The sequence below is a fragment of the Aegilops tauschii genome, chromosome 5 (assembly GCF_002575655.3).
Source record: "Aegilops tauschii subsp. strangulata cultivar AL8/78 chromosome 5, Aet v6.0, whole genome shotgun sequence".
Lineage (NCBI taxonomy): Eukaryota > Viridiplantae > Streptophyta > Magnoliopsida > Poales > Poaceae > Aegilops > Aegilops tauschii.
In genome coordinates this window covers 343,066,752-343,085,351 of record NC_053039.3, presented here as the reverse complement: position 1 = coordinate 343,085,351, position 18,600 = coordinate 343,066,752, and the positions used below count along the sequence as shown (strand labels likewise).

At 48.4% G+C, this 18,600-nt stretch overlaps 1 protein-coding gene across 1 annotated transcript; it reads right to left on the bottom strand.

Annotated features, from left to right (window-relative positions):
• Positions 1 to 9,958: 9,958 nt before the first annotated feature.
• Positions 9,959 to 10,959, bottom strand: LOC109741422 (uncharacterized). Its single transcript, XM_020300511.4, has one exon. The coding sequence runs from the start codon at positions 10,829 to 10,831 to the stop codon at positions 10,151 to 10,153; it is 681 nt and encodes a 226-aa protein (XP_020156100.1). The 5' UTR covers positions 10,832 to 10,959; the 3' UTR covers positions 9,959 to 10,150.
• Between the last annotated feature and the right edge of the window lie 7,641 nt (positions 10,960 to 18,600).

Genomic DNA, 18,600 nt, shown 5'->3' with positions numbered 1-18,600 from the left:
AGGAGGACAGGAAGCGTGGAGATGAGGCTCGAAGCAATGGAGCAACAAGTTTTCAAGTGCCAGGGGATGGTGGAACGCGGACTCAACGCCAACCACATGATGATCGCGGAGTTCACCAACAACCACAAGCTGGATGCCAAGAACATTGGGGAGACCATCTTCAAGCTTCACGAGAAGATCGAGCACCTCCAAGCCCAAATCTATGACCTGCAAAACCAAAACTGTGAGTATGAATATAGATTCAAGAGGATGAGTTTGGCTGCAAATTTGAGGATCCCGGAGACTCGATCATCCTTCTATGATGGTGAGCCTATGCCTTGGAAGATGGACGACAAGCCCACATCATCAACAACTCCACCACCCTCTTCACCGGCAAAGGGGATCTAATCACATGGGTATGGGCACTCCCCTTGGCAACTGCCAAGCTTGGGGGAGTCTCCCCAATATCGTATCACCATCACACTTTTATCTTTACCGTTTTTCTTAGTTCGGTCCTTTTGGTAATATCTTGATGTAGTAGAATAAAAGTTTTTGGTATGATCTAGTTTTGAGTTTTGCTTTATGATCCTTCTATGTAATCGAGACCGTGAGCTATATAATAAAGATTAGTGTTGAGTCAAGGGCTTGATTATCTTGCTATGATCTTGAGGGAATAAAAGAAAGAAAGAAAAGAAATAAAAATATATCATATTGATCTTATGGAGAGTAATGACTTCACATATAAGGAGTATGATGATTAAAAATTGTTGAGAGTTGACAAACATAGTTTTGGTCATCGTTTCAATTAATAGGAAGTAATAAAGAAAGAGAGGTTTCACATATAAATATACTATCTTGGACATCTTTTATGATTGTGAGCACTCATTAAAGTATGACATGCTAAAGAGTTGATGTTGGACAAGGAAGACAACGTAATGGGTCATATTTTATTATATCTGAAATAAAGTATATTGTCATGGATCATCCAACATGATTGAGCTTGCCTTTCTCCCTCATGCTAGCCAATTCTTTGCACCAAGTAGAGATACTACTTGTGCTTCCAAACACCCTTAAACCCAGTTTTGCCATGAGAGTCCACCATATCTACCTATGGATTGAGTAAGATCCTTCAAGTAAGTTGTCATCGGTGCAAGCAATAAAAATTGCTCTCTAAATATGTATGACTTATTGGTGTGGGAGAAAATAAGCTTTATACGATCTTGTGATGTGGAAGAAATAAAAGCGACAGACTGCATAATAAAGGTCCATATCACAAGTGGCAATATAAAGTGACGTTCTTTCGCTTTAAGATTTTGTGCATCCAACCCTGAAAGCGCATGACAACCTCTGCTTCCCTCTGCGAAGGGCCTATCTTTTACTTTTATCTTCTACCTTATGCAAGAGTCATGGTGATCTTCACCTTTCCTTTTTACATTTTATCCTTTGGCAAGCACATTGTGTTGGAAAGATCCTGATATATATATCTAATTGGATGTAAGTTAGCATGAACTATTATTGTTGACATTACCCTTGAGGTAAAAGGTTGGGAGGCGAAACTATAAGCCCCTAGCTTTCTCTGTGGCCGACTAAAACTCCGTAACCACAAGTATTGCGTGGGTGTTAGCAATTGTGAAAGACTAGATGATAGTTGAGTATGTGGACTTGCTGAAAAGCTCTTACATAGACTCTTTCCGATGTTATGATAAATTGCAATTGCTTCAATGACTGAGGTTATAGTTTGTTAGTTCTCAATGAAGTTTCTGATTCATACTTGACATGGTGAATAGATTATTACTTGAGCATAAGAAATCATATGACAATATCCATATATGTTGTTGTTCTAAGAATGATCATGATGCCCTCATGTCCGTATTTTATTTTATCGACACCTCTATCTCTAAACATGTTGACATATTTATCGTTATCGGCTTCCACTTGAGGACAAGCGAGGTCTAAGCTTGGGGGAGTTGATACATCCATTTTGCATCATGCTTTTATATCGATATTTATTGCATTATGGGCTATTATTACACATTATGTCACAATACTTATGCCTATTCTCTCTTATTTTACAAGGTTTACATAAAGAGGGAGAATGCCGGCAGCTGGAATTCTGGGCTGGAAAAGGAGAAATAATAGAGACCTATTCTGCACAACTCCAAAAGTCCTGAAACTCCACGGAAGTTATTTTTGGAAATAATAAAAAATACTAAGCAAAGAAAATACCAGAGGGGGCCCACACCCTGGCCACGAGGGTGGGGGCGCGCCCTACCCCCCTGGGTGCGCCCCCTGCCTCGTGGGCCCCCTTGTGGCCCACCGGTGCCCATCTTCTACTATATGAAGTCTTTCGTCCGAGAAAAATCATAAGCAAGCTTTCGGGACGAGACTCCGCCGCCACGAGGCGGAACCTTGGCGGAACCAATCTAGGGCTCTGGCGGAGCTGTTCTGCCAGGGAAACTTCCCTCCGGGAGGGGGAAATCATCGCCATCGTCATCACCAACGCTCCTCTCATTGGGAGGGGCCCAATCTCCATCAACATCTTCACCAGCACCATCTCCTCTAAAACCCTAGTTCATCTCTTGTATCTAGTCCTTGCCTCTAAGTCCGAGATTGGTACCTGTAGGTTGCTAGTAGTGTTGATTACTCCTTGTAGTTGATGCTAGTTGGTTTACTTGGTGGAAGATCATATGTTCAGATCCATTATGCATATTAATACCCCTCTGATTATGAACATGAATATGCTTTGTGAGTAGTTATATTTGTTCCTGAGGACATGGGAGAAGTCTTGCTATTAGTAGTCATGTGAATTTGGTATTCGTTCGATATTTTGATGAGATGTATGTTGTCCCTCCTCTAGTGGTGTTATGTGAACGTCGACTACATGACACTTCACCATTGTTTGGGCCTAGAGGAAGTCATTGGGAAGTAATAAGTGGATGATGGGTTGCTAGAGTGACAGAAGCTTAAACCCTAGTTTATGCGTTGCTTCGTAAGGGGCTGATTTGGATCCATATGTTTCATGCTATGGTTAGGTTTACCTTAATACTTCTTTTGTAGTTGCGGATGCTTGCAATAGGAGTTAATCATAAGTGGGATGTTTGTCCAAGTAAGGACAGCACCCAAGCACCGGTCCACCCACATATCAAATTATCAAAGTACCGAACGCGAATCATATGAACGTGATGAAAACTAGCTTGACGATAATTCCCATGTGTCCTCGGGAGCGCTTTTCTCTATATTAGAAATTGTCCAGGTTTGTCCTTTGCTACAAAAAGGATTGGGCCATCTTGCTGCACTTTATTTACTTTTGTTACTTGTTACCCGTTACAAATTACCTTATCACAAAACTATCTGTTACCTATAATTTCAGTGCTTGCAGAGAATACCTTGCTGAAAACTGCTTATCGTTCTCTTCTGCTCCTTGTTGGTTCGATACTCTTACTTATCAAAAGGACTACAATAGATCCCCTATACTTGTGGGTCATCACTCCTCCTCCGCCGCCGCCAGCCTCGCCTCGTCACGACGCGCGCGCGCGCCGCGGGTTGCGGGAATGAGCCGAGCCGAAGCTTATTTTTGCCGCTCAGGAATGGTTAATTAATTGTTAATTAATTAACGAGTCGATTACGGAAGCGCCAATCTCCCAGATGTTGGACCGTGGGCTGTTCGCGGACTCGGTCGTGGGCCTGGCCTAGGCCCATCTACCTGACGGCCAATATAAGAAGGCGCTGGCCAGTGGAGTGAACCCTAACTCAGTTCACTCACTCCCTCTCGCACAACCCTAGCCGTCATCTACTGTTCCTTTCTCTGTGCTGCTTTCAGCGATCCCATCCCGATGACCGCGTGCACGGTTGGTCGGGAGAGCAGGTGCCTCTGGAACCCTGTCGTTCGAGATCCTGCCCGGGAGAACGGCAATAAGGTTTTTGGGGAGCGTCTCGACGCAACTGCTCCCGATCCGTCCCTGTCTTCGTCCGCCTCTGCTTCCACTACTTCCTCTACATCGACTCCATGGTTGACGACGAAGCCGCCAAGAAGAAGACCTCGGCCGATGCCGAGGCTGCTGCTGCCGCCGCCACATTGGCCTGGCCAACCGGAGGGTATGACTCATTCATCCCCTATTTGCTCGTTCATGTGCTGGCCGTATATAATGTTGTTCATAGATTTTTCAGTTCTATGTACTGTACGTGCTCACATGCTTAGTTATCGGTATGAGATGCATACCGTATTTGCGATGCTTACCGTTTACTCATGGATTATATTAATCGGAAAAGTGCCAATATTTCCAACATTAGGATCTCTTCCTCTGTAGTGACAGGTGCAATTCCAATCCTAGCCCCACCCCCGCGACGAACTGCCAACGGCCTTACAACGGTGTCGTCAAGCACTCAATGTCATGGTGGCGGTGAAGGAAATATGCCCTAGAGGCAATAATAAAGTTATTATTTATTTCCTTATATCATGATAAATGTTTATTGTTCATGCTAGAATTGTATTAACTGGAAACATAATACATGTGTGAATACATAGACAAACAGAGTGTCACTAGTATGCCTCTACTTGACTAGCTCGTTGAATCAAAGATGGTTATGTTTCCTAGCCATAGACATGAGTTGTCATTTGATTAACGGGATCACATCATTAGGAGAATGATGTGATTGACTTGACCCATTCTGTTAGCTTAGCACTCGATCGTTTAGTATGTTGCTATTGCTTTCTTCATGACTTATACATGTTCTTATGACTATGAGATTATGCAACTCCCGTTTACCGGAGGAACACTTTGTGTGCTACCAAACGTCACAACGTAACTGGGTGATTATAAAGGTGCTCTACAGGTGTCTCCAAAGGTACTTGTTGGGTTGGCGTATTTCGAGATTAGGATTTGTCACTCCGATTGTCGGAGAGGTATCTCTGGGCCCACTCAGTAATACACATCACTATAAGCCTTGCAAGCATTGTGACTAATGAGTTAGTTGCGGGATGATGTATTACGGAACGAGTAAAGAGACTTGCCGGTAACGAGATTGAACTAGGTATAGAGATACCGACGATCGAATCTCGGGCAAGTAATATACCGATGACAAAGGGAACGACGTATGTTGTTATGTGGTCTGACCGATAAAGATCTTCGTAGAATATGTGGGAACCAATATGAGCATCCAGGTTCCGCTATTGGTTATTGACCGGAGAGGTGTCTCGGTCATGTCTACATAGTTCTCGAACCCGTAGGGTCCGCACGCTTAACGTTACGATGACAGTTATATTATGAGTTTATATGTTTTTATGTACCGAAGGTTGTTCGGAGTCCCGGATGTGATCACGGACATGACGAGGAGTCTCGAAATGGCCGAGACATAAAGATTGATATACTGGAAGCCTATGTTTGGACATCGGAAGTGCTCCGGGTGAAATCGGGATTTTTCCGGAGTACCGGGAGGTTACCGGAACCCCCCGGTAACTTAATGGGCCTTATTGGGCCTAGGTGGAAGAGAGGAGAGGAGGCCAGGGCAGGGCCGCGCGCCCCTCCCCCCCCCCCAGTCCGAATAGGAGAAGGAGAGGGGGGCGGCGCCCCCCTTCCTTCCTCCCCTCCACCTCTTCCCCCTCTCTCCTAGTCCAACATGGAAAAGGGGGGGAGTCCTACTCCCGGTAGGAGTAGGACTCCTCCCAGGCGCGCCTCTCCTCCTTGGCCGGCGGCCTCCCCCTTGCACCTTTATATACGGGGGCAGGGGGCACCTCTAGACACACAATTGATCAATGATCTTTTAGCCGTGTGCGGTGCCCCCCTCCACCATATTACACCTCGATAATATCGTAGCGGAGCTTAGGCGAAGCCCTGCGTCGGTAGAACATCATCATCGTCACCACGCCGTCGTGCTGACGAAACTCTCCCTCAACACTCGGCTGGATCGGAGTTCGAGGGACGTCATCGAGCTGAACGTGTGCTGAACTCGGAGGTGCCGTGCGTTCGGTACTTGATCGGTCGGATCGTGAAGACGTACGACTACATCAACCGCGTTGTGTTAACGCTTCCGCTATCGGTCTACGAGGGTACGTAGACAACACTCTCCCCTCTCGTTGCTATGCATCACCATGATCTTGTGTGTTCGTAGGAATTTTTTTGAAATTACTACGTTCCCCAACAGGCGGTACCAACCAAAAGGCTTCAAGGAATAAATATTTTCTACAAAATTCTTATTCTTTAGAATTCATTCAAAATTACTGTAAACCAAAGGAGGCCTTATGCTCTGAAATGCGGTTACACTGGACATCCCTATGAAATCATGCATTCAGCGACTTTGGCAATGGACATTCGAGAAACGGATACTATCTGATCAGCAAAATGTTTCTTGGCTCTCTGCTGCAGTGCGGAAGGCACGAATATCGAGACAATGAATCTTGAAAAACAGACAAATAAAAAGAAACTCATAAGCTTCCGAGGCTCTGAGCGAAACGAAAAAAGGGGGGCCTTTCCCTCTCCCTCTCCCTCTCCTTCCTTTCCCCCTCCAGTAAGAAAGGAAAGGGGGGGGGCGAATCCTACTAGGAGCGGAGTCCTAGTAGGACTCCCCCCCATGGCGTACCCCCTTGTGGCCGGCCTCCTCCTCCCCTTCTTTATATACGGGGGCAGGGGGCACCCCATAGCACATTAGTTGTTCTCTTAGCCGTGTGCGGCGCCCCCCTCCATAGTTTACTCCTCCGGTCATAGCCTCGTAGTGCTTAGGCGAAGCCCTGTGCGGATCACATCACCATCACCGTCGCCACGCGGCCGTGCTGACAAAACTCTCCCTTGACCCTCTGCTGGATCAAGAGTTCGAGGGACGTCATCGAGCTGAACGTGTGCTGAACTCGGAGGTGCCGTACGTTCGGTACTTGATCGGTTCGATCGTGAAGACGTTTGACTACATCAACCGCGTTAACTAACGCTTCCGCTTTCGGTCTACGAGGGTACGTGGACACACTCTCCCCCTCTCGTTGCTATGCATCTCCTAGTTAGATCTTGCGTGATTGTAGGATTTTTTTTTTGAAATTGCATGCTACGTTCCCAACAGCGGGTACCCCCCAAATTGTGTCCACTCCTTCTCCAAGCCCCGTCCTCCAAACCTCCTCGCTTCTGCCCCATATCCGCCTTCAACCACCTCCCGAATTGCTGTTTTTCTCCCTTCTTGATTTTGATTGAACAATCCTTGTCACAGTGTCCAATTACCCCACAGTTGTAGTAGAAATCTAGTAGGTATTCGTACTCAAAACGGCACCAGCCTTTCTCATCTGTGTCCTCCTCCTTGCCCCCCACTGTCTCCTTCTTCTGTGTGTCCGGCCCATCCTCTTCTTCATCCAGGGTAAAGCCACGCATGAGAGGTTTATCTAGCCGGATTCTGACCTTGATCCGCAGGAAGCGACCTATGGCATTTCCATCGGCCCCAGTATCTGACTCCACAAACCGACCAATGATATTACCAATTTCCTCTGCAGAATCCTCATTCATCATGCCCACTGGAAGGTTGTAGATCCCAACCCAAATCGGGATATCATTGAACGCGTAGTCCTCAAGGCGCTTGCTCAAAACGTAGTCTTCCACCACCACCAATTCCTTGTCAAACATCCATGGTCCGTCCTCCAGCGCTTTCCTTTTTTCCCGAATCCTGGTGAAAGGTGAACAGGAACCGATTGATGCCAACCTCCTTGCAGACAATGAATCTTGAAAAAACAGACAAAAAAAAAAAAGAACTCGTAAGCTTCCGAGGCTCTGAGCGAAACGAAAAAACTGCCGTCCCGAAAGGCGATTGACGTAGCAAAACAGTGGATGTATGCTGCCCTTGAGAGGGCCGGAGAAAAATCGCTGCGAAATGAGACCACACGTTAGCTCCCGGCCAAACAGCTCCACCGGCAACGAGACGGCACAGAAGCATACGGCCAACGCATCACAGCGAGCAAGGAGACCGCACATCCACAGCCAACAAAACACCGACGCCCCTCCGGAATCCGGACGTACGCTACGCCGCCACAGCCCACACCGGCCGGTGCCGCACGCACGCACAGCTTCCTCGACCTGACGTTGTCCACCAGTGCCTGATATACTACGAGAGAACCGAAAGCTACGCCGCGATAAAACTCCGCCACTCCTTGTGCCGCTGCGCAGCCAGTTGCTTGGGATACGGACACAAGCTGCATTGATGCCTTTGATGGGCTTGACGGGTGCGTGTGATCTTGCCTTGTTTGGAGCCATTCCGGGGCATGGTTAGGTCCACCTGACGTCCAAGTCTCCAACTACTATCACGCTAACTTTTTCTATGCGGCTAGCAAGACTTTCGGTCTCAATCAATCCTTGCATCGAAATTTTATTTAGCCTAGTAAGTAATTGGGGGAGAAGTAATTTCGTATTTGATGAGATAAGTGATATAAATGCATTGCGAACTATTGATATATACTTGTTCGTCTCTCTCCATTCGTTCTGTTTTTTTTTTGCGCGAAATAGTTCTGTTTTTTGGAGTAACTGACTGGAGTATGAATTCAATAGGAACCACAAAGAAGAGAAGGGGATGGCATGAACGTGCATTGAATCTAAATTTTCCCTGTGCGCCATTTTGTATGATATATTTTTTTTAATCCGGCTAACCCCTTTTCATTAATCATAAGTCGTGACGGAAATAACCATTATGTATGATATGATCATGTCCATTGGATCTCAAGGATGCTTTCAGCTTAAGGGATGAGCGCAACTGAATTAGAACAATCATTATGTGGAAATTAAACCACCTACCAAGTAGTATATGTCCAAGCATATTCTGATGGTATCACCATTCATGGTGCAGATCTGTCAACATGCACGTCACATTCATAATCCAGACAAGGATTTAAGTCCGTCATAATCGCCTAATTATGATTCCATGCTACTATTGATTACACTGTAATTTAGACACAGATATCGATTGGAAAGCAACACATGGTGTTGTTTTCTCCACCGCCACCAAGAGGTCCAAAACCATGAGTTTTATGTGCCTTCAGAAGTGGTGACAATGATGTGAGACTCCTACTGAAATATTTGGCTGGAAACTGTGGCAGAGATCAAGCAAAACAGTTTAGTACATAGCCATGAATTGGGACAAAAAAAATCAAGGAGTGCTGCCTGCCACTACACGATATTCAGGGTGGTTCACTGAATTCGTTTGCGAAAAGCAGCGAATCACTTAGCAACTTTATTAAATGTGCAATTGATAAGCCGGCTTCGTCTTGGCTTCGTCTTCACAGAACTATGATTATATGGCATTATCTGCGACAATGCCGCATGGGTCACTTAACTAATAGGCATTGGTTATATACTTGTAGTTCGCTAAAAAAAAATCCTCATTTCATATGAAATGCGGGAACATAAGAAACATAGGATTAGAAAACCACATGAATTTGGATCAAATAGCGTTTAATGTCACAGAATAAAAAACAAAATAGTTATACAAAAAGGTTTGAGTAGGTGAAAATTCTCCTCAAAAATAGTGTGCAAAGTGATCCTAAATTCTTAAGGATCCAAATCCTCTACAAATCCTATGGAACTCCTTTAAAACCCAGGAGCCCATTGTGATTTGTGAGAACTGAGAACACAAGTTTTGTGCATTCAGCTGAGCCTGCATCTCATATTGAGTTAAGGCATATGAATATTTCCAAGTTTGTGAAAAATAAAATCATGGATGCTGGGAATGACCTGCAAAACTCCATAAATGAAGATATAAAAATTATGCACCAGATAAAGTATACAAGAGAGTATTTCTTAGAATAATTTTTGCAAGGGCAGGGCGGCAACATTCTTGATTTTTTTTCTTTTAGAATTGTTACAAAGATAACTCATCCACCGGAGAACTGAAGCTAAGTAGGAGTATAAATTTATTTTGAAACGTTGTTCCTCAGATATAAATAAACCGAGAGAACAAAAAGGGTCAGAAGGATGTAACGGAAAGCAGTGCAAACCATTGAAATGGAAGCAGGGAAGGGAACTGAGCAAGAATACTCTGCCATTATTTGCCAAATTTTCGTTTCTCCTGAGAGCTGAGACGAAGGCTGTTCATTTTTTCAGCCTCGGCCCTCTTAGACGATACACATACATATGACATGCCCAAATTGAAGGACAAAATCGTCATACCCACCTAATAACAATCCAATAATCCTAACCACATTATACACACATCTCTATAGTGACAGGCGCAGTTTCAATCCTGCCCTCCCCCGCCGCGCCCTCGGCGACGCCACCGCCGCGGTGACCTCGCCGTCCCACAGCCTTACAACGGTGCCGTCAAGCACCGCCGTGTCAAGGTGGTGGTACCAGCCCAAATCTCCCCGCCTCCGCACGGCCATCTCCCTCTTCTCCCAGCAGGGCACCGCCGTCGAGGCTGCCGACCTGATCCTCATCGACGCCGTCCGTCTCGGCTGTGTCTCGCTCTGGTCGTCGACGACGGGCACGCCGTCCTCGTCCTCGTCCCTGTCCGCGCATTTCCTGACGCCGTCCACTACCCCATCGTCAGCTCCGGCCCCGCCGTAGTATGCCGTGAACCGGACCTTGGACGGCGAGCTCGGCTCGCTAATCGGGGAGGACGGCTCCACCGGCACGGCGAGTGCGGGCCGTGGCTCGTCGGCGGCAGACGACGAAACGGCCTGCGGCTGCTGATTGTCGTCCAAGAGGGTGCTGCTGCGGGCGCCGGCGCCGGGTAGTTTGTTGGAGGAGCCGGCCGCGCGGATGCGCCAGAGGCCGACGGCGGCGGCGAGGGCCGCGACGAGCCAGGCGAAGAGCGAGGCGACGGTGTTGGCCGCCGCGGGGAGGGAGTAGAGGGGGAAGGCCATGGCGTCCGCCGGAACCACGTTGAGCAGCTCCATTTGCGGCGACGGCGACGGCGACGGCGACGGGGAGGTCTCTCGGCGGTTGTTCAAGATAGGAAGGAGGAGGTTTGGTTTTTGGGTTTGTTGTGAATGATGAGGATAGTGAGGAGGGTGGGCTTGGGGAGGAAGTGTATATATAGGTGGCGGAGTGGAATTGGTGGAATTTGCAGTTTAGTACTGAAAGCTTTTGTAATTTTATATAACCTCCTCAAATTATTTGTCTTAAATTTGTCCATATACGGATATATCTAGACATCCGTGTCTAGACAAATCTCAGACAATCATTGATGGAATTTGCAGTTTAGTACTGAAAGCTTTTGTAATTTTATATAACCTCCTCAAATTATTTCTCTTAAATTTGTCTACATACAGATATATCTAGACATCCGTGTCTAGACAAATCTCAGACAAGCAATTCGAGATGAAGGGAGTATATGTTTAGTGGAGATGTAGGATTAGGTAAACAAGTGCATTGATACAAGATTTTCTATTTTACTTTTTGCAAAAATGATACATGTACATTGTGCTAGGCAGAACACAATCCACTAGCTACTGAAAATTATAGCCTTGAATCTTTAATTACTCAATCTTTCCGCTTAAAATTTTAAGCCGGAGAGGCATTTTTCGGCCACTTTCCGCTCTTATATTTCTTTAGGAGGGAGTATATCGTTTCCCAAAATAAAGAAATCATTGGGCCTGTAAACAAGAAACGAACTAAGCTACCTCAAGAAAAAAATATGTAAACTCGAGGTGCGTGCATGCAAAAGAGAAACGCTTCAGTTTCATGGGAGCTGTCAAACGTAATAATGCGGGGAAAGATGCCCGGAATTGGCATCAGTGGGGATCTGCTCGGGAGATGCCCGGAATCGAGCTCGGGAGATGCTGCAAGATATCCCATTTCCGCAGCCAGAGCCAGCGTCAGCATGCGTGCGCGCGGTTTGCAACCAGCGGTCGAGATGGCTCGTTGACGGAACCGGCTGCATGTGGGCCTGCCAGAGATATGGCACTACTACTTCGTGGCTCCTGTAGGTTGAGAGAGATATCGGTCGAGAATTATTTTCTTGTCGAAACGGCCGGTCGATAAATAGGCATCGTGATATGCGATGTGCCGCGTTCGTGCTCGAAGTTTTGGGAAACCGTTTCGCTCTTCTTCGGTCCGTAACCACAATTTCTTCCGACTTCGGCGTACCGGCCGAGGGCTGCGTTGTGTTTGGTTTGAGAAAGGAAACCACCAGAGATATCGTTTTTGGCATGACGCGAGCATCTCGTGTGATCAACGTGCCGCCTCGGGTCTAAGAGCAACTCCAATGGGGCGATCCATTTTGTCCGCCTGCGTCCCTTTGGGTCGGCGCAAACAAAAGTGGATGCCTAACGCGCCGACCCAAACTCAAATCTCGTTCGCCTGGTGTCCGTGCCGATTCATTTTTGGTCCAAAATTGCATCTGAAATGCATCGGCGTGGACGCGACGCGGACGCGCCGCGCTTCTTCTCGGCGTCCGCCGCGGTCCCATTTGTAGGCCACCCAACTACCGCCCGTCGTTTAATTTATGACGACCACCGACAACAGGCCCACTAGTCGGCCAGTGGAAGCGTCCTTTTTTAACCATGCGTGCGGCAGGGGCCGGCCTCATCCACTTCCGTCACATCTGGCCCCCACCACCCCCTTGTGCTTCCTCGCCGGCGACCCAAACCCTAGCAAGCAATGGGCCTCTTCGGCAGCAGCAGCGGCAAGGGCAAGGGCACCCCCGACGCCTCATCCTCTCGTGCTCCTCCTTCCCTTCCTCCTCCGGCGCCGACGCGTTTCCGCCCAGGTCGTCGGTGTCTGCACATCCCGGTGCACCAAGCGCAGTGGCACTGGGAGTATAGGCAGCCGTTGCCCTACCCCGATGTCACGCTGCCGCACCTGGATCCGCACCGGATCCCGGTGCCGGCAGCTCCGCGGACCCAGCGGACGCACGACGAGGAGGTGCGCAGGCGCCGGACGCAGCTCACGCTGGAGCAGTGGCGGATGCCCGAGTACGCCGCCGACTCTCCCAACTAGGAAGCTTAGTTTGCCCTCGAACACGAGGAGCAACGGCGTGTAGGCGTCGACGCCATCCCGCTGTCGTTTCCACCGCCGCCCCCGCGGGTAGAGCCGAAGGAAATGGAGGCGGAGGCGGAGTACCAAGCCGCCCTCGAGGAGGCCCTGCAGCACGCGCTGGAGGCTAGCCGGCTTGAGGAGGACGCACACTGGGATGGGCTGGAGCAAGCCCTTGCCATGTCGGCGGCGGGGGACTCTGTCCACACCCCGCTTTTCGTCGGTTCGTCCCGCCTCCGCCACCGCCGCCGCCTGTCGAGCCCAAGCCGGAGCCGGAGCCGACACGGAAGCGCTCCCCGCCTTCACCCACTTGGCCGGAGGAGGCCTACACGTGGACTGGCCAGTACCGCGAGTGGGTGAGCGCGCCTCTTGTCCACTACGCCGCGACGCCGGCGCAGGAGGCGACCCACCTTGAGCGCTGGAAGGCGCACTGGCTCGCCCAAGAGGAGGCCGACGGCGAGCGGCAGATGCGCTACGAGCAGATGCTGCAACGCAACGCGGAGGCGCTGCGGCTTGAGGAGGAGGAGCAGGAGCGCGCACGACGAGCCGCAATGCCGCTGCCCCAGCAGACGCCGGAGGAGGCTGTCCTGGCAGCGTACCAGGCAGCGTTCGGGTGGGCTGGCCCTGCTCCCGTCTTCATCAACCTCACCGGCGGCGATGGCGATGGCGACGTCAATGTCAAGGGCAAGGGCAAGGTCGAGACGTCTAGGGCAGTGTGCGGGCGCAGATTTTTTTATGTTTTAATTAATGTTTAATTAGGTTTAAGTGGACTTTGGCCAGCGGTTGACCGGCCACTTAAGTTTAATTATGTTTATTTCTGCGAGCTGTTTTCTTTTTACGCTGGCACATTTGGGTCCGCCTCGTGTTGGACGGTCAAGCCGACCCATTTAAGGATACAGACGCACACGTTTGCCTGGCCGACCCAAACGAATAAAAAAAAACAAAACGCTATCTGTTTGGATCGCCCAGTTGGAGTTGCTCTAAACGTTCTATCCAATCGATTTGATCTAGAGCTAGGTGAATGGATCCTTCCGTTGATCGTCCTATTCCAGATGTTCGATGGATCACACCCGAGACCGGACGATTGGAGCTGCGGCCTTGTGGTTGTGGGTATCTGTGTCTGCGATCCAGGTACGGGTACAGCAACAGCAGTCAGTCCATACCCCCGCACGGCAGGCCACACACTCCCCTGTGCGTGTGCGTGTGCGTGTCCCGCCGTGGCATTGGAGGCCAAATTATTTATTTTGACTTTTTTGAAAGTTGAGTGAGATTGACCCTAGTTTTTTAAAAATTCAGGGATCTGACACTTTTTCCTACTATCGTCGTAGTCATGGGCGGTAGGGTTACACAGTCCATCGTTAATGCCACTGACGGTAGGACTTAACTACGCCGTGACAATTATTTTAACGTGAAAAATACCTTACCGTCAGAGTTTTTAACGGTAGGCTGTGTAATCCTACCGTCAAAGTGTTTGGCGGTAGTATCTTTCATGCAGCCAAAACTAGGGTGTTGTTGGTCGCAAAAACAATTGACACCGAAGATTGATCTATTCAAATTATACATATGCATCTGTGCGTGTGCTTGTGCCTGTCCCGCCGTGGCATTGGAGGCCAAATTTGTTATTTTGACCATTTTCTGAAAGTTGAGCGAGATCAGACCTTAGTTTTAAAAAAGTTCAGGATTTGACATTTTCTCCTACCGCTCTAGTCATTGTCGATAGGGTTACACAATCTATCATTAACGTCAGTGACGGTAGGATTTAACTGCGTCGTGATAACTATTTTGACGTGAAAAATACTTTATCGTCAGAGTTTTTGATGATAGGCTGTGTAACCCTACCGCCAAAGTGCTTGACGGTATGGTCTTTCATGTAACAATAACTAGGATGTTTTTTGAACATAAGTATAGATGCAAGCGCTCATACATACGCGCATACACTCACCCCTATGAACGCACCACGCACACCCTACCCCATATGAGCATCCCGAGAGACTGAGCCGGCATGTCATCTTGAAATTTACGAAGTCACCGTAGGCGCCTCGTCATCGACGGGAACGTCTCCTCCCATTGAAAGCGCATCGCCGGAAATTCTGAAATAAATCCAGTAATAATGCGAGCACCAGGACTTGAATCCTGATGGGCTGGGGATACCACTGTCCTTCTAACCATCCAACCACAGGTTGGTTCACCAAGAAACTAGGATGTTGTCAGTCACAGAAACAATTGACACAGAACATTGATCTATTCAAATTATATGTATAAATAAAAAAATATCACATCAGACCAACTTGAAGCCAAAAAGGCGTTCACAATGTTTTTTTAACACATACAGACGCAAGCGCTCATATACACGCGCATACACTCATTCCTATGAACGCACACATGCACACCCTATCTCTATGAGCATCTCCGAAAGACTGGACCGGCATATCATTTTGAAATTTACGAAGTCGCCATATGCACCTCGTTCTCGACGGGAACGTCTCGTCCCAATAGGGTAGATTCTTTACTGGAGCACTACAGCGCAGACTCTTTTGCAAGTTGGGCTGCTCCTGCCGCTGTGTGTTGTTCGCGGCTCCTGGCTGACCGCATGCACGTTGTGGAGAGCTGTCCACTAGACAGAGCACGAAGTGCGTAGGGAGAGCACAAAGTGTAATAAATTACAGCGGAACGCAAATGCAGAGTCTACCGCTAAGGACAACGGTGGTAGGGTAGAATGACCTACCTCCTTGGTGGTAGGGTGTTTTTCATGTTATAACGATGTGACGACGCATTTAAACCTTACCATCATAGACCGTGGTGGTAGGATGTGTTAGCCTATCATCGGAGTGGGTGACGGTAGGAAAATGGTCAGATCCTAATTTTTTTGACCGCATTAGACGTGTAGGCAGGGTCGTCGACGCTATGGATGGTAAGTTGTTGTCCATGCCCACACTGTCCTGCAGGGAGGCAACTAGTGCATTTTGGCAGCTCGATTTTTTTTTGCGAGAAAACTTTCGATCTATTCATCTTTAATCATGGTAGTACAACAAACATCAGAAATAATAAAAATCACATCCAGATCCATAGACCACCTAACGACGACTACAAGAACTGAAGCGAGTTGAAGACACGCCGATGTTATCGCCCCTCCCTCACCGGAATCGAGACAGTTAGAAAGTCATCGGGCTAAGGCCCATAGGACCAGCGCACCAGAACAACAACCGTCGCCGATGAAGAATAACATAGATCGAATCGCCCCTCCCTCACTGGAGTCGGGCACAACTTGTTGCAGTAGACAGTCGGGAAGTCGTCGTGCTAAGGCCCATAGGACCAGTGCACCAGAACAACAACCGCCGCCGATGAAGAATAACGTAGATCGAAAGGATCCAATCCGAAGACACACGAACGTAGAAGAACAACAACCAGATTCGAACAAATCCATCGAGGATAGATCCGCTGGAGACACCCCTCCACACGCCCACCAACGATGCTAGACGCATCACCGGAACGCGGGCTAGGCGGAGAGACCTTTATTCCATTTTCAAGGAGACGCCGCCGTCTCGCCTTCCTGAGCAGGACGCAAATCCTAACAAAACTCAAAGAAACGACTAACAACGGAGCCCTCCTATCGGTGTCAAAACTGGCAGATCTCGAGTAGGGGGTCCCGAACTGTGCGTCTAAGGATCAAAGGTAACAGGAGACAGGGACACGATGTTTACCTAGGTTCGGGCCCTCTTAACGGAGGTAATACCCTACTTCCTGCTTGATTGACTTTGATGAATATAGGGTTACAAGAGTTGATCTACCTCGAGATCGTAGTGGCTAAACCCTAGATGTCTAGCATGTATGATTATGATCGCCTCTACGGACTAAACCCTCCAGTTTATATAGACACCGGAGGGGCCTAGGGTTGTACAGAGTCAGTTTACAGAGAAAGGAATCTTCATATCCGAACGCCAAGCTTGCCATCCACACAAAGGAGAGTCCTGTCTGGACACGGGAGAAAGTCTTCTATCTTGTATCTTCATGGTCCATTAGTCCGGCCCATGTCACATAGCCCGGACGCCCGAGGACCCCATAATCCTGGACTCCCTCAGTAGCCCCTGAACGAGGCTTCAATGACGATGTGTCCGGCACGCAGATTGTCTTCGGCATTGCAAGGCGGGTTCCTACTCCGAATAATCCAAAGTAGCCTTCCAACATGAGAGCTGCATCCGGCTCCGTTTACCAGCTACAACCCTAAACCATAAGGACAAAATACTAAAAAACTAAGTCATGTCTATTGGCAGCTTTTTACGACCAGACATTACGCTCGGCGTCATTATTATTTCGAACCGTTTTTAGCCTCTCGCTTCGCGTTTCGAGACACGGTCCACATTGACACGTCCTGTCCAAGCAGAGATCATGTCCCCTTATTACGGGATTCTCATCAATACGGGTTTGGATAACCCAACCGAGTTGTTTGCACGACCCCTTGGGAATAGACGAGTTTAAGGCTTGTGAGGAGGCGCTTGATATTCATTGCCTTTATAAAGGGATAAAGACCCATCTTTTTCCCCCACGCCTTCTTCTCCCTCTGCCCTTCCCATTCTCGAGCTCCAGCGCCCAAGTCTCGACCTCTCCCACAGCCACCAAGCACCCTAGCCATGTCCGGATCCGGCTCTCAAGGCAAATTGGTGGCCTCCACTGTCACCGAGGAGGACATTGCGGGGCTCCGGGAGGCGAGGTGCGAGGAGCGGATATCTGCCATAGAGCAAGAGCTCAAGGACGCCGCCTGCAGATGTAAGTTTGTCGAGGAGGATAACAAAGCCAAGGCATCTGAACTCGACAAGGCCCTGCAGGAGGCCAAAGAGGCGCAGGCCGAGTCTAGAGCGGCTCGGGAGGAGATCCAGCAAGCTGGGCAGATAGCGGCTGGTAAGCCCTTTCTTTTACAGGCTAAGTTTGGCGATCCAAAATATGCCTTGCTTAATCGACTGTGGAGTTCTCCAGACGCGTTGTCGGACCTGCCGAAGAGTGCCACCGACGCTGCACAGTTCTTCCAAGCTCAGGAAGGACATGCTAAGGAGAAGCTGTTCTGGACACAGTTCGCTGCACAAGGGCGCCCTGCGTTGCTAAACGACCAAATGGCGCAATGGGTCGAGCTTCACAAGATGTCCGGAGCTGCCATGAAGGACGTTGATGTCTACTACGCAACCTTCTCCTTGTAGACGTTGTTGGGCCTCCAAGTGCAGATGTTTGTAGGACAGTAGCAAATTTCCCTCAAGTGGATGACCTAAGGTTTATCAATCCGTGGGAGGCGTAGGATGAAGATGGTCTCTCTCAAGCAACCCTGCAACCAAATAACAAAGAGTCTCTTGTGTCCCCAACACACCCAATACAATGGTAGATTGTATAGGTGCACTAGTTCGGCGAAGAGATGGTGATACAAGTGCAATATGGATGGTAGATATAGGTTTTTGTAATCCAAAAATATAAAAACAGCAAGGTAACTAATGATAAAAGTGAGCACAAACGGTATTGCAATGCGTTTAAACAAGGCCTAGGGTTCATACTTTCACTAGTGCAAGTTCTCTCAACAATAATAACATAATTGGATCATATAACTATCCTTCAACATGCAACAAAGAGTCACTCCAAAGTCACTAATATCGGAGAACAAACGAAGAGATTATGGTAGGGTACGAAACCACCTCAAAGTTATCCTTTC

Bases quoted from the DNA above. Each gene is read 5' to 3' on its own strand.
- LOC109741422 (XM_020300511.4), bottom strand. From the start codon at position 10,831: ATGGAGCTGCTCAACGTGGTTCCGGCGGACGCCATGGCCTTCCCCCTC.